At 40.8% G+C, this 17,351-nt stretch overlaps 1 protein-coding gene across 1 annotated transcript in view; it reads left to right on the forward strand.

The window, feature by feature from the left end:
- LOC126212983 (zinc finger protein 93-like) overlaps positions 1–17,351 on the forward strand; it is a 115,533-nt gene that overhangs the window by 81,884 nt on the left and 16,298 nt on the right. The window contains exon 5 of the mRNA XM_049940524.1: positions 4,838–4,875. Coding sequence (XP_049796481.1) covers positions 4,838–4,875 — 38 coding nt within the window. The remainder of the gene's footprint in view (positions 1–4,837; positions 4,876–17,351) is intronic.

Below are 17,351 nucleotides of genomic sequence, written 5' to 3' on the forward strand. Positions count from 1 at the left end.
AATAAATGTTGTGTATACTTGTGATCTGTAACCAGTTGTGTTGGTTCCTAAGTTTGTTGCTTGGTAATAACAGAACATGAGGTGTCGATTAACTTCATCTGACCATCTCATCCTCTGTCTTTGTTTTCCTTCTAGGGTGGTTGCAGGAAGCATATCCTGCAAAACACCTCTATTTGGATTTAAATCATTTTCCAGTTGGCTAGTAGTGTTGTCGTTACCATTGTGGGCGGGCATAGGGTTCAAGCGTCATCCCCGACCATGACGACGCTTGTCCGAGGCTTCTTTAGTTCTGTCCTGAACCAACTAATCACACTAAAAGGGGGGTTAGCCCTATTAGTGGTTTGTTCTTTTCGTCGCCTTTTACGACTGGCAGAACATACCGGAGGCCTATTCTTTTCCCGGGCCTCCACGGGGATTATTATTATTATTATTATTATTATTATTATTATTATTATTATTATTATTATTTTATTCACACGTGAAGTTCCACAGGACCAAATTGAGGAGCAAATCTCAAAGGTCATGGAACGTGTCAGTACATGAAATAACAACATAAAAGTAATAAGAGATAAAAATAAATATTCATGAACCTGAAAATGTCGGTCCATATGTGTAAGTAAACGTTATCACCAATACTATAAGAATCAGCATAATTTTTCAAGAAACTCCTTGACAATACGAAGAGTGACCCAGAACTCCAGTTTCGATTTGAAAGCGCGTGGATTGCTGCTAAAGAGTTTTGAATTCGGGTGGTACCTTATTGAAAATAGATGCAGCAGTATACTGCAGAGCTATTGGCCCAAGGGTTAAGAAAGTCCAATCCAAATGCAGGTTTGATTTCTGGTGAGTATTAACCTAGTGAAAGCTGCTTATTCTTGGGAATTAACTAATATTGGTAACAAGAAACGACAATAAGGAATATATACAGGGTGGTCCATTGATCGTAGCCGGGCCAAATATTTCACGAAATAGGCTTCAAACGAAAAAACTACAAAGAATGAAACTAGTCTAGCTTGTAGGGGAAACCAGATGGCGCTATTGTTGGCCCGATAGACGGCACTGCAGTAGATCAAACGGATATCAACTGCGTTTTTTAAAATATGAACCCCCATTTTTTATAACATATTCGTGTAGGTATGTAAAGAAATATGAATGTTTTAGTTGGACCACTTTTTTCGCTTTGTGATAGATGGCGCTGTAATAGACATATAGCTCACAATTATAGACGAACATTGGTAACGGTAGGTTTTTTAAAATTAAAATACAGAACACTCGACTGTTTGAACATTTTGTGAACTTACCATTTCTGAGAACGCATGCTATTTCAGTGTGATTACCAGTAAATACCACATTAATAAATGCTCAAAATGAAGTCCATCAACCTCAATGCATTTGGCAATACGTGTAAAGACATTCCTCTCAACAGCGAGTAGTTCGCCTTCCGTAATGTTTGCACATACATCGACAGTGCGCTGACGCATGTTGTCAGGCGTTGTCGGTGGACCACGATAGCAAATATCCAACTTTCCCCACAGAAAGAAATCTGGGGACGTCGGATCTGGTGAACGTGCGGTCCTTGGTATGGTTTCGACAACCAATCCACCCGTCACGAAATATGCTATTCAATACCGCTTCAACTGCACGCGAGCTATGAGCCGGACATCCATAATGTTGGAAGTACATTGCCATTCTGTCATGCAGTGAAACATTTTGTGTAACATCGGTAGAACATAACGTAGGAAATCAGCATACATTGCACCATCGATAAAATGGGGGTCAATTATCCTTCCTCCCATAGTGCCGCACCATACATTAACCCGGCAAGGTCGCTGATGTTCCACTTGGAGCAGCCATCGTGGATTTACCGTTGCCCAATAGTGCATATTATTCCGGTTTTTGTTACTGCTGTTGGTGAATGATGCTTCGTCGCTAAATAGAACGCGTGCAAAAAATCTGTCATCGTCCTGTAATTTCTCTTGTGCCCAGTGGCAGAACAGTACATGACGTTCAAAGTCATCGCCATGCAATTCCTGGTCCATAGAAATATGGTACGGGTGCAATCGATGTTGATGTAGCATTCTCAACACCGACGTTTTTGAGATTCCCGATTCTCGGGCAATTTGTCTGCTACTGCTGTGCAGATTAGCCGCTACAACAGCTAAAACACCTACGTGGGCATCATCATTTGTTGCAGGTCATGGTTGCCGTTTCACATGTGGCTGAACACTTCCTGTTTCCTTAAATAACGTAACTATCCGACGAACGGTCCGGACACTTGGATGATGTCGTCCAGGATACGGAGCAGCATACATAGCACACGCCCCTTGGGCATTTTGATCACAATAGCCATACATCAACACAATATCGACCTTTCGGTCCATTTTAACATGGGTAATGTATCACGAAACAAATACCGTCCGCACTGGCAGAATGATACGTGATACCACGTATATACACGTTTGTAACTATTGCAGCGTCATCTGTCACAAAGTGAAATAAGTGGTCCAACTAAAACATTCATATTTCTTTACGTACTACACGAATATGTAATAAAAATGGGGGTTCCTATTTTAAAAAACGCAGCGCCATGTAGCGGCCCAACCATAGCGCCATCTGTTTCCCCCTTAAAGCTAGACGAATTTCGTTTGGTGTAGTTTTTTCGTTGGACGCTTATTTCGTGTGATATTTTGTCCGGTCACTATCAATGGACCACCCTGTAGATTGAGAGGCCAATGTCAAAATACCCAGACTCATGAACAGAAGTGGACAAGAGGCACTTGACTCACACCATTTTTTACCCGAAGCGCCCGTTTCTGAGCCAAAAATAACCTTTTAGAATGGGAACAGTTACCCCAGAATATAATACCATACAACATAAGTGAATGAAAATAAGCAAAGTACACTAATCTTCATGTCGAACGATCACTCACTTCTGATACCGTCAAATAGTGAAAATGGCAGTATTAAGTCTTTGAACAAGATCCTGAATGTTGGCTTTGCAATACAGCTTACTATCTATCTGAACACCTAGAAATTTGAACTGTTCAGTTTCACTAATCATAGACCCATTCTGTGAAATCAAAACGTCAAGTTTTGTTGAATTGTATGTTAGAAACCATAAAAACTGAGTCTTATTGTGATTTAGCATTAGTTTATTTTCTACAGGCCATGAACTGAGGTCATGTACTGCACTATTTGAAAGTGAGCCAATGTTGCACACAACATCCTTTACTACAAAGCTAGTGTCATCAGCAAACATAAATATTTCAACTAACCATAATACTACAGGGCATATCATTTATATAAATAAGGAACAGGAATGGCCCCAACATTGATCCCTGGGTATTTGCGAAGGAGATTGTTCATAAAGACATTCTAGCTACACCTGAAAATATATGAGAGAGAATTGTTAGAGCATGTTCTTCGACATGTGTCAATGTGATAGGGAATACCACTCAGTCCATGATAAGATCATTGCAGCACTACATTCATACCAATGACCATCACTTTGAACACCTGTAAGTGGACGTTCATGCCACCTTTGTGACGCTTTGTTGACCTTCAGAGACCTTACTGTTACACACAATTGAATTTGTCTCCGTAGCCGCTATCAGAAAATATATATCAAACCATAGCAACACATTTAAAAAAAGAAAGTTGACCTTTATATCTCTGAAGCAACATCAAACCCAAGTCATATTATGGCCCCCATTCTATCCTGCAACTTTTGTCCCACAAACTTCTCAACTCTTACCATAATTTCAGAATTATTCTTGGTGGCAATAGTTAGTGACTCCCCTGTATACTGGACACCATCAGAAAATAAATACGTTAAATTAACTTTTGTCACTCCATAAAACCTTAGACTCGTCTTTGGCACTCCAAGTTCGGGGTTTCCTTGGGAACTCTATCCAGTTCTAATTTTTTGAATTTATGAGTGGGTTTATTTCATTTATCATGTAAATCACCTGTTACTAAGTGACTAGACATGTGTCAGCTCAGTCCCTTATGTTGCTTCAGATGATCCCTGTTTTGTTGAGAAGCTTCTCTTGGAGCAGCAGCTGATTGCTTACAAATCATTCTGTCCACCCTCCTTGCTCTTCTTCAAGGATGACTGGTGCTTGGCTTTTTGATTACTGTTATTTCCTGTTCTTGCCATTGACTGTGCACATTTGTTTGTGGTTGCGATATGCCATAGTCTCCAGAAGTACTACACTGCTACCTCCCAATCTTTAGAACATGCAGGTTTGAATCCTGCCTCGGGTGTGGATGTGTGTGATGTCTTTAGGTTAGTTAGGTTTAAGTAGTTCTAAGTTCTAGGGGACTGATGACCTCAGAAGTTAAGTCCCATAGTGCTCAGAGCCATTTTTGTAACTTGCTGTTGGGTTTAGAAGTCACTCCTCACCTCTACAAGTTGGTATGGGCTGCCCAGAGGACAGAGACCTAAATGTTTCACTTATGATGGTCGATTCATTGTCAGTGAGTGGCAGTTTTCATAATAAACAAAAGTGAATGAAAATCGTACACAAGGTGTAAAAGCATGACAGATTAAAGATGCTTGTTGTCACTTTTCTTTGTGAAGTGTGTAATAAGAAGTATGGCCACAGCTGAATTATTGGCTTGTGTAGTTATTTACAGTACTGAAAACAAAGTGAGAAAATGGAGAGCGAATTCTTACTATCATTAACTGCAACAGTTTATTATGTCCTCTTTAATGATATTTTGAAGCCTCACTTACAGCATTTTGTGGACCAATCACATGTTGGTGGGCATTAATAGAAATCTGTTTACTGTCTTGTCTGTTGTAAATCACTGGTAATTTCTTCAAATATTTCAGGTGGAAACCTCAACAAGATACCCATCTGATAGTGCAAGGTAAGTTTTCATAATTCACTGCAGAACTTTGTGAGAAATAAAAATTATTATTACTTGTGAAAGTACTTCAGATATAAAATGCACTACTGTAATTATTCAGTATTACCAGTAAGCAACATCATTACAAGATAGTATGGTCAGTTATGCTATTCTCTGCAACAACCATTATGTGACTGTTGGTAGAGAAATAGAGCAAATGTCTAATATCCGTACAGGAAAATAAAAGTTCAGGTGGTATATCAGCAGCTGTATTGTGCTTAATGCAGAACATCACATGAAATTCAACAGATTCATCTTGATGGGCACAAGCTAATGTCATACTGTCGTAGAAGAAGAAAGAAGAAAGAGTGAGTGGCTATATACCCAAAAATTTGAGCTGATTCCCAGCCTTCTAGGTTAATGAATATAGTGTTGAACAGCTCTTTCAATGCTGTGCCACAGTGGTGCTCAGGAAACACACAAGCTTGTAGTGGTGACAGTTTATGGGCCACCATCAAGAAGAAACATAATTAGCTGGTGCCAGTTTCAGTAAGGTTGTGAAGACTTAACCTTTGAATCCTCATTCTCTTTGTTTCTCCTTCATCCCAGTGTGTTCCTGAAGGCTTGCCCATTCATTACACACATTACAGGTGACAAGGTATTGCATAATTCACAAGGTAATGCGCAATTCCCAGCTCCAGGTCAACAGGTACGGTTTGCACATACCCTCTGATACAGGCCGGGCACAGAGGGGTGACTGCCTAAGCTGTTACCTTCCCAAATGCCTATTGGTCTCTCTGCCTGGAGTTCGGGAGGTGTGGCCTGAGGTGTGAACAGTCACTTAGGGTGGAGGGAACATGCCATTGGAGATGTTGGCAATAATGGGGGATTTTTTTTTTTCAGTGACTCAATATCACCATCTTAGTGTGTCTACTAAACATAAACAGAATGAGGCTAAAGATTTGAAGTCCCTCTCAGCTGCACGTAAGTTCCTCATGGTATCACATACCAGAGGTGGTCAGTCCTTTGCTACGTTTTATGCGTGCATTATTCCGAAAGGTGTTGTTGCAGTTGCAGGCCCTGTGAAATTCTTTTCTCATTTATGTAATGCAACTTTGCTTCTGAAGATGTATTGCGATTTTCAAGCCCAACAACTGCTTACAGCATCACTCCTCAAGATTTATCCTGTTCCCATCCAGGAGATCCGAGTCAAAGACATAAAACCCCACCCTGTTACTTGAAGTTGTTAGCTAGTCTAAATCCGTGCATTTTACCATCTGGCATTTACAGTACCGTTTTTGCTATGCCATGCATAATGGAGACTATGCCCACCGAGACTTGCAACCTCAAGTTCAGTATTGCAGTAGTGAAATCACTCAGGCCACAGTAGCACCCCAACTCCTCCTACAGCTGCGCAACAAGCCATCAGATCTTTGCCCTGGTGGCGAAATCACCTGCTGCACAACTGTCAGGCTGAAAGATCAAAAGCAATACTTGTGCAAAGACTTTCTACAGCCAAAAACATGGTCTTCATCTTGCAACTAGAAAGCTCTAAGAAATGAAACAAAAAAACAAACGGTTTTCTCCTTTCCTGACTTGGAGATCCCCTTCAGTGCTTTTGGCACATACACCCTCACCCAGCTGACCTCCATTTTGCTGGTGCCCACTGCCTACCGATTTTCTGCCATGGAATTCACTGGCTGACCAAGGGAGAATGCTAGTATGTTCGTAGATCTCATGGAACAGTATTCTCCAGCCTCTGCCCTCTGTAGCAGTGAAGTTTTGAAGGCTGGCACCCAGCAGCCATCAGTGTGACTAACCTTCATTTGTTCCCTCATCCCCAATCCCCATTATAACTCTTCTCCAATGAAACATTCCTGGCATTAGATCCAACAAGGAGGAATTACAGCTGCCCTTGGAATTTCAGTGTCCGCTTGTTTTCTGCTTCCAAGAAAAAAAAAATTCCTTCAGGTCCTCTATAACCTTTCCCCCAAGGACACCATTCCACCTCGCAGGGAGACCGTGCTGGTGATCCATCTCATTAAACATTCCACTGATAGCTGTTGCAGTCTGCATTTTCCTTCCTCATTTCACCTTTTCTCTTTGTAACATCAACACCCCACCATCATTTGCTGTTACCACGTTGGACTTGCTCTAGCTCATTGTTCAGCTCCCTTACTCCTTTTTGCTGCATGGCGACTTTAATGCCCACCATCTGCTGTGGGGCTCATGGAGAACCTGTCCAAGAGCTTCCCTATTAACTGACCTTCTGAATCATCTCTCTTACCATTGGAGCACCCACGTTCCTTTCAGATTCCATGCACATTTATTACCATTTGGACCTCTCGTTCTGCACTGTCTAGCTCATCCATCGTCTTGAATGGCCCATTCCCTCTGACACATACTCAAGTGATAAGTCTATGTGCTATCCATTCACCGACTCCTATCCCACCTAAGTGCAAATCCAATTGGCAGCTTTCAAAGGCCGACTGGAGGCTTTACTACTCCCTCATGACCTGTACGCAGATGTGATGACCAGGTAAAGTGTCTTCTGAACGTTATCCTTGCTGCTGCAGTATGTTCAATACCATGCACTTCAAGTTTACTGTAGCATGTCCTGGTCCCTGGTGGACAGAGGCATGCAGCGATGTGATTTGCTTGCAGAAATGTGCTCTTCACATTTTGAACCATCATCCTGATGCATCTGCTAGAGGGCTGGTATTCTCTGTATTCTATACATGTGGGGCTTCAGAGGTATTTGCCCCATTTACTACAGGAAGTTCTGAAAGACAAAGTTTTCTCGAGGTTTATATGGTTTGGCTGTGTCACATTTATCCAGGAAAAGGAGAAGCCTGAATACTCGTACAGAGTATCATTATCTTTCGTATCCCAATTAACCATATTGTGGACTCTCCCACCAGGCATCTCAGCTCCCTTTTCGTCAATGATTTTACAATCTGTTGCAGTTCTACATCAACTTGTCTCCTTGAGCGGCGTCTTCAGCGTCGTTCCTATCGTCTTTTCTCGTGAGGCATGGGCAGTGGCTTTCACTTTTCCACTGCCAAAATCTTTTATATGAATATTTGGAGGCGGAATGAGTATCTTACACCCTCTTTAAATCTTGCACCTTTTGTTCTTCCACTCGCTGTAACTAGAAAATTCCTGGCGCTCATGTCTCATAGGAAACTTTCTTGGTCATCCCATGTATTCTTACCTGGCTGTACATAGTACCCAGTCTCTCAGTGTCCTACATCTCCTAAGTGGTACTTCCAGGGTAGAGGATCAGACAACCCTCCTCCATTTTTTTATCCCATGCCCATTCATAACTAGACTGTGGGTGTTTAGTTCATTCCTCAGCACCTCTGTCCATCATGTGCAGTCTTAACACACTCCACCATTATGGAATATGTTTCGCTACTGGCGGCTTTTTACAAGCCCGGTTGAGAGTATATGCAGAAGACGCTGAGCTGCTAGTCATACTGGCATGATGTCCTCATTGGATAGGCATGCCGTTTCACACCTGGCCACTTGTCCTATTCCCTCTTATTCAACTCCTGGTTGAGAGTATATGCAGAAGACGCTGAGCTGCTAGTCATACTGGCATGATGTCCTCATTGGATAGGCATGCCGTTTCACACCTGGCCACTTGTCCTATTCCCTCTTATTCAATGACTCCCTTGTCTGCCAGTATGGGGCACGCCATACTCCTTTGTTACCTCCCGGAGTTCACTTTTGGCTTCTGCTTCAGCAGTGTAACTTCACGATACTTGCCACATTCCTGATGGTTGTGAACCTTTTGCCACCTTGGCTTCATGTAGAAGCCCATGTTTATTGTGGACTTCATTTTCTTCACTCCTGTAAGCAGGACACACTGTAGGAAAAAATGCATAAATAGTATGGACTAATCTGTTGTCAAGTTTGAAAATTCGTTGCAATATTATTACACTCTACACGAATTGTACTGACAGGTGATATGGCCACCGGTTGATAACTAAAAAATTTTATCAGTATTATGCACCATCACTTGACCTTTCGAGACACCTAGTAGCCATCCTATTGAATATTTGTGACTAAGGTCCTCAATGTGTTTTGCTTTTATCTCTGATTTCAACATATTAATGTTTGCATGTACCTCAAATCCTTTAAGAAAACGTTTCAAGTATGCATATGAATTGTCAGTGTCGCAAGAGCCAGGAGGTATTGCCACAACTTCCCCATTCCCTAGATGCAATTTATTATTAATTCAGTGACGTTAGCCATGCTTTTGTGTGTTTCCAGACCAGCCAATGCAGCACATCACTACCCCATGCTCATATGTTGGAGGGAAGTAGTTTGCTTTCAATTTAGATCAATTAGGATTAGAGTGAACGTCGTTACATCGTAGATTCAGATGATGTGGAGACTTGCATACTTCTTGTTTTTATGCAATTTTCAGGAAAAGTATCATGCAGAAATATCCTCAGAGGTATCAACTGATGTCATGGTAGAGTCGAACATTGTACAGGAGCTGGTTCCTATTGGTGAAGTGACAACACAATTCTTCAGGTGGCCTTAAATCACCAAGAGCTCCATATCCCAAACAATATCCAAATTGACAGTTCCACGTTTCTTGTATTTCCACATTGTCTCAGGCAGTGTATCCTACATAAAAACGCTGTGAAATCTCGTTATTTTAAATTTTCTGGCGAGTTTAAGCAGCTCTTATGTTTCTAATCCTTCTTTCCAGTACCATTGCTGTGGGCCTTTTTTTAAATGTACAGCCCAAGCCATTTCCTGTTTTGTAAAGATAGGCCTTTAATGATAGCGATGGCCTCCATGGTCATATTATGCCTTTTGCTGTTTGTAATTAATTTTCGCATTTTCGGGCACTCTGTACTGCTCGAAATATGATTTCAGCTCTCCTAGCTAATGAAACCAGTGGCTGTAACTTATAGACATTTGCTCATTCACTCATTACTCGCGCACACTTTGGCGATTCCCGTAAGAGTTTGGGCAATCTGTGCGCATTCGCACAGACGAAGGTCAATGGCTGGGTAGTCTTTAACTATATATATGAAGACAGTAACTGTTCTCGAAAGAACCAATACTGTAGATGACCGTGCAGCTTTTCACTGGAAATGTCTACAAGGTACATTACATAGGTAGAATTGTGGACAGTTGGGAATGTGAGTCTCACGGGAAGCGTGCAAGTGATAAGTCCCTACAGTAGCGCCATTCTTCTGTGTCCTCGGTGGCTCAGATGGATAGAGCGTCTGCCATATAAGCAGGAGATTCCGGGTTCGAGTCCTGGTCGGGGCACGCATTTTCAGCTGTCCACATCAAGGTATATCAACAACACCTGTCAGCAGCTGAGGGTTTCAGTTATCATTTATTCCAGGGAAAAGCTGCACAGTCATCTACAGTATCTGTTCTCTCGAGAACAGTTACTGTCTTCATATATACCAATTTTTTAAACATCCCATAGGTTTTTCTTCTTTAGTATGCAGTGAGCTGCATTCAGTATTGCTTGAAGGTTAGTCCAGTATCCAATTTAAGTTCGAGCAAACACTGCCTTATCAATGACATACCTGCACAGCCTTATCAATGAGTGAGCATTTGGTCTGCAATATGATGAGATTTATTTGTAGTGTAGGCAGTGTTGTCCTCTTTGCATACATTGTCCAGAACCTTAAAGCCCTTATCACCATAAGCTAGGTGCTATTTCAATTTTGTTCCAGCTATACAGAAATTGTATCCAGAGATACAAACTTCTGATGGCAGATTCTCGAGAATACCACCTTCAACTTTGTTGATACGTTTCCTAGCACTCATGTCCCACTACTGCATGGTTTGAGCTTTGCTGTTCATATTACATAGGATTGTGAGTGTTCACCCAGCTGTTGAGCTTTGATGAGAAACTACCCCATTTCATCAAAGTCCTGTTCCCTGGACATCTTATGACCAGCTCTATGAGGGAAATATTGGGTTCAAAGCTTTCCCGTAATTCATTTGTGACATCAGTAGGTTTGTTCTTAATTGTGTGGTGAATAATGTGATTATACTTGTCAATGATTCGTGGCTGTATGTTCAGCCATTTGCACATATGTTGAAGATCAATTGCTTCCACATTCGGTTTTTAATTGTTCAGTTCAACCAATTGGCAATACTAGCTTCCAAATGGGAGAATGTTGAATAGTGATTTATCCCACATCATTCCAATTCTGGTTTGAACTGCCTGTCGTAAAATTCACTTCCATCATGTCTCAAGGTTGTTGGACAGTCGATTAGTCCTGTGTGCAACAATTGTTCAGAAACCTCTCAAACCTTCTTCCCTATCTTTCCTTTCAAAGGTAAGGCCCAAGCGAAATTGGAATGTGTCTGTGACCCTGAGAAACCATTATTTGATTGTTAGTAGTCTTGTGTATTTGAGATCAGCCTGCCATACATAATCCATTCCTCGTATTATCAGAAATATTCTGCGTGCAGGTCTGTAAAGCTCATGAACAACTCTCTCCTCAATTACTCGACGATGTATATTTTTCTAAGCTCAGGTAAGATCGATAATATTTTGTTCATGTGATCTGCATTCTCTTTACCAGCTGAAGCTGTAAGCAGTCATAATCGAGCTATGATTTCATTTAGTTACTAGAGGTGGATTGTTCAGTGTCTCAGGCTGAACTTCGACTATTTTACCTACATTATGTGGAGCTGCTATTGCTCTATTTCTCGCTCTGAGACTTCCGTTCATCCTTTTGGGGTTTTACATGCATTGGTCATGCATAATATTGGACCACATGTTTTTAGAGTTTCAGGGTATATTTTTAACATTTGACATTTTCGAAATTATTAACTGTAACAACCTAGGCAATCTTTGAAATTACTTGTTCCCTGTTCTTATTGCCTTCTTGGTTAAGCATATTGAGTGCTTACCTAACAAATATGGTTTTGCCCTGATGACCCCCATATGTTCTGTCTTAACTCAGCATTACTCCTCCTGTTTCTGCTTTTATCCATAGTCCCTGACAGCTCTTTCAGCCTGTCGGTGCATGGCGTGACTGTTGTATCTCAAAAATAGCATAGGCAATGTGTCCCAGTAGCCAGGCCATGGCGTTGCTCTTCATTCTTGCGTGCAGTTTAAAGTCAGGAAAGAGAATTCCAGTTGGTGTCACACTGGAAGGTGCAGTTTGGTTTATAAGCCCCACCATCAGTCAGCATAACTCCCGTATTTCCCACACATAGCGGCACTGTATATGATGTTCTCTGATGTCAGCATCTCCACACTGGCTAATTGTTTGAGAGATGCTCGTCTCGTTGCAGTTGACCTAACCTTCACAAAAGTAACTCCTGTCAAATTGCCATCTGCACCTCAGTTTTTAACATTACACTTTTTCGCCAACATGCTGCTGTATACTAAGCCATTTTTGAAAATTTACAACTTCCATATACTTTGAGACAATTGGTGGTGATGGGAGTGAAGTGTCTTAGCTATCACATTGTTGTTCCACATCTACATTAGTTTTGCATTGACTTCTTTAATTTCTCATTGACACACAGTTCACATTGCTGTATTCAAGCATTCAACAACACATCATTTGTAGCACCTCCATTAACAAGACCTTCAGTTCCATTAATTTAGTGTTGATTGGCTCCATTTTTTGGTCAAACGCACTTGCTTTGTGTCCTCTGAATGTTTGTGCAGCACATGCGCAAATTTGTACATAGTGTACAATATACTGACACAGGCACGTTTTGGTGCATTGCCTTTCTGAAGAAACTTGTTGAAGTTTTGTTTCTATTGACCCTCATTCAATTTACTAGTTTTATCTGTAACCAGCAAGCTATACTGAGAGTTACTCTGGCAGTCCTCACATATAACGAATTCATTGAGTGACATGTGAGCTCCTACACATGCTTGGAAAATATGCTTTAAATTCAGATTGTCCTGTTCAGAAGTTCAGACCAACAGCTGTGGTATGCTTAAGTATGTCTCACTGAAATAAAATATATTGACTTGCATGTGGCGATCAAAGCAGAAATATCTGCAGATATCCTGATTTTCCACTGAGATGTTAACAAATAAGAATGTGCTGTTTGGTTTTACATTTTCAGGTGGTAGAATATCATTGCTTTTGCCGGTAGTTCAGTATGTTAGTGCCTTAACTCCATGCAAAATCTCCTGCAGTAGCTGATATTTTGACTGAAACAGAATTTTTGAAAAATATATACATGCTCTAAGTGGACTCCCACAGAATGTCAACAGTGTAATAACTTAATTATGATCTACAGCATGAAGCCCCAATGGAAGTAATGAACCATTTCTGTTGTTCTTCTGGTTTCTACCTTCATCATTGCAGGACCAATCATTTAAAGACCCTTGTGGTGAGACTATTTTGTCCACTTGGTTATGGTGGTAATTGTTTATTTACATTGAAATAGAGGGGTTTTATAAACTCTTCCTTACAGCTGGGTATACCAACAAACTTAATTTAGATCGTAATTCAGTGCGCACATCTGGTAATGTTGAATAATACATTTCCACTTCCATCAATGCACAGAATGCATCATGGAGTGGAGCTATGGTAGTTTCCAATGAGTGGATAGTTTGGCAAGCTATCAAAAGTAGATTACTGCACAATGTGCCGTTGAATTGGAGGATATATGACTGACATCTTTGCCCACACCCTAGCTTATCCTGTACCGCATTTCATTAAAATGTTAAAAATCTGCTGTTGTAGATGTGTGCTCCGTCTGTTATTAAATATTTTAACTGTACCAACTGAATCCCCTACAGAGATCATATGACGACTCAGTAACATCAGGGGAGAGCAAACTTTTCTGTGGAACAATGCTGAAATCATGCTTTGACACATTGCATGGTCAATGTCATTCATCCAAGTCGAATATTACTTTGTCATCACTAAATCGATGGTTTTCAAGAAATCCCTATTCGATATTACACTGACAATAACATGCTTACACCCACTGGTATTCAAACAGTAGATTTGATTGAAAAACATTATGTTGATGCCTGCTGCTGCAACATCTTCACCTTTGCTGCAACGAAAGCACATATTGTTAGAGGATTATTTGCTCATTTTCTCTGTTCATCAGCATTAATACTTGAACAGACTCACAATAGGGACTTCTGATACATGGCTTGACATCGTTATCCTTTGATGTTTGTCACAAGCGAGCAAGCTATTTATCAATTGCTGTAACTATATTTTCGTGACATCTAATACTGTTGTAATTATATATTATTTTATTAGTAATATCATTGTATTATTTTATTATTGTTATTTAGCTTCAGATCCCTTATTTTGTGCACATTTGTGTATTTATCAGACACATTTATACACTTTATTAACTGTGTAGTGCATAGAACCACTGTCTACATTGCATCATTCGTTTTGTGTTACTTTCAGAACTTAGATCGCCCAATCCAGTGGTAGCTCTCATAGTAGCAGCAGTAGCACATCAGAGTACTGTAAGCTGACTCGTTTTCATAAGAAGCGACTTATTTTAAATTTTGTCAGTGTTCCTTACCTTCAGCTCCTATATTTCGTATATGTCTGTGTATTTACCACGCCAACTCTGGTATGGACAGATACAGTAATTGCTGTGTTCAGATGTGAATCAAGTTGGTGATTCTTCGCTCACAGCTCCAGCACTTGCCCGCGAAAGGCAAAGGTCCCGAGTTCGAGTCTCGGTCGGGCACACAGTTTTAATCTGCCAGGAAGTTTCAGTATTATTGATAATTGAAAGATCTGATGTTAAGTGTATAATGGTACTATTTAGAGATAAGACTGCATATGAGGGGAAGAAATCCATTGTGCATTCCGTGTGCATACTGGCAGGTGTATTTACAGATAAGAAATGGGTGCTTCCGGATGCCATAAAAAGCATGGCATAGCCATCTGTAGGTGGTGGCTCACATTGGTGCTAACAATATGTGCCACGTCGGATTGGAAGAGGTTGTCTCTGGTTTCAGGCGACTAACTAGTAAAGACTGCCAGTCTTGCTTGTGAGATGAAGGTGGAGCTCACCATCTGTTGCATCATGGGCAGAACTGAAAGTGGTTCTTTGGTGCAGAGTGGAGTGAAGGTCTGAATCAGTCCCAGACTGTTCTGCAACTGTGTAGGTTGCAGATACGTCGCCTAGCGCCAAAAGGTGGTGAATTTATGGGTTCTGCTAAGTGGGTCAGGAGTCAACTATACAAAGGAAGCAGTTCCACGAGTATGGGGAATGTGTAGAGGAGTCTGGTCTTTTTTTAGGTTAGAGAGTCTCAGGTAAGTGCAGAAATGTCTTCAGTTTCAAAGGATGCAAGTACAACACCGAAAGAGGGTAGATACAACCACAATAAATGTATGGAAATAAGTTGAGCTGAAATTTTTCAAGAGACCTAACCATGTTCACAAAGAATAGTTGAAATACAGTTGGTGGTGTAGTGTTCATTGGTATTCGAAGTAGTTTACCTTGTAGTGAAATTTAAATGGATAGTTCCTGTGAGGTAGTACAGGTGATCAATTAAAAGTTACGGGTTGAGAGGCTGTGGTCTATCTGTAAAACAACTTCTTCCTGATGTTTCGTAGCCAACTGCGGGCAACATCTCCGGAGGTGAGTCAATGATAGCAGCCAGGTCGTGGAGATCCCATTTATATAGAGGGCATCACCATACGTCACATGGGGCCGACTGTAAGTCTACCTCTGACTAATGTCATTATTCTGGATTGAATGTAATCGATCGTCACGTCGTTGGAACAAAGTGGACCACCATATCCTGTCTAACTTTAAGCCTTCCTTTATTCTGTTGAAATTATTGTGGTGGTCCTGAATTTCTATAGTTTTCGTATACATACCTGCAAAATAATTGGTGTTCTGGCGAATACTCTTGTCTCACTAAATTTTATTTCATGATCACCATCTTTAAAAACTTGTTCTACTTCAGCTAATTTGTCGGTACATCCCATTTGACAGTTTTGTGTTCAGTTTAGCAGGTATCGACACTTCTTATCTTTGCTCCAATATAAACCTTCCCACAGCCACACGGAATTTCATACACCTCAGGAGTTGCTTAGGAGCTGTCGTGCGTCTTTCACCGATCTTAAGCACTGACTAATCTTGGTCAGTAAAATTCTTCTGGGTTTGAGGCCGCATTGTCAATAAAATTCTTCTGGGTTCGAGGTCGCATTGTCAACTACAAAATTTTATAATTGACAATGCAGCCTCAAACCCAGAAGAATTTTATTGGCTGTGACGACGGCCTCAGAAGCCTATGTTTCCACTCACTAATCTTCTTTGTGGATCTAAAGACTATTTCAACTAGAAACTTGGCCAGAACTTTCCCAATACGGTTCGTAGTATATATTAATAAATAAATGGAACAAAAACTTTTCCAGCTGACAGTTGTTCTTGCTGAATGTTGTCACACACTTTCCTTCTGGGATGAAGTGCTTGATATATCTCGTTGTCAGCATATCCATTTTTCTTAAGTCATTCGCAAATGATTTAGATCATATTGCAAATACTGGCTCACAGATCTCACTATCTCTATCCACCAGTGTTCTAATAACACCTCTCTTCAGCCTGGGATGATGGTTCAAATCCTTATGAAGGTAATGGTCGGTGTGTGTTTCATTTCTATACACTTTCTGCCCTAGACTCGCATCTGCCTGTTTAATTACTGATACATCCAAAAAATTTAGTTGTCCATTTCTCTGTTCCTCTATAGTAAATTGTATCCTTGGATTAATACTATTCAGATACACCAAGAAACCATACAGTTCTCTTCACTGTGATTCCATATCACAGAAGTCTCATCCACATACCGATACCACTTTAAAGGGGTTTTACTGCCAGACTGCAGCGCCTGTTCAAAAAATTCCATGAAAAGATTATCAACAGCTGGACTCAGAGGAATGCCTGTGGCCACGCCTTATGCTTGTTCGTGGAACTCATTATCATACTGGAAATCAGTCATGGACAGGCAATGTTGGGACCTGCACGGCCTGGTAGCCAGTCGTTGACTCACCTCGGAAGTTGTTGCCTGCAGTTGGCAATGAAATGTCATGAAGTAGTTTCACAGATCGACCACAGCCTCTGAGGCCAGACGTTTTAACTAATGAAGATGAAGATGCTGACTGAAAGCCAACACATTATGATTAGTACGGGTGGAGCTTACACCTACCGACTGGAGTAAATTAATAAGTTCCCTTTACCGACGCTCTGACTTCGATGAAACAGTTGGTGAAGAGCTCAAAGAAAACTTGTCATTTCAAATAGGTATGCCAATCGTACAATTATAGTTAGTGGGGATTGCAGTCTACCCTTCATATATTGGCGAAAATAAATGTTTAATGTCAGTGGTAGGCATAAAACGTCGTTAGAAACCGTTCTGAAAATTATTTCGAACAATGAGTTCAGGAGCCCACTTGAAGTGTAAATGGTTGCGAAAACATCATTGATATCTTAATAACCCTGACCAAACAGGGAGCATAACAGATAAAGGGATTAGTGAC

This window comes from Schistocerca nitens, chromosome 11 (assembly GCF_023898315.1).
Source record: "Schistocerca nitens isolate TAMUIC-IGC-003100 chromosome 11, iqSchNite1.1, whole genome shotgun sequence".
NCBI lineage: Eukaryota > Metazoa > Arthropoda > Insecta > Orthoptera > Acrididae > Schistocerca > Schistocerca nitens.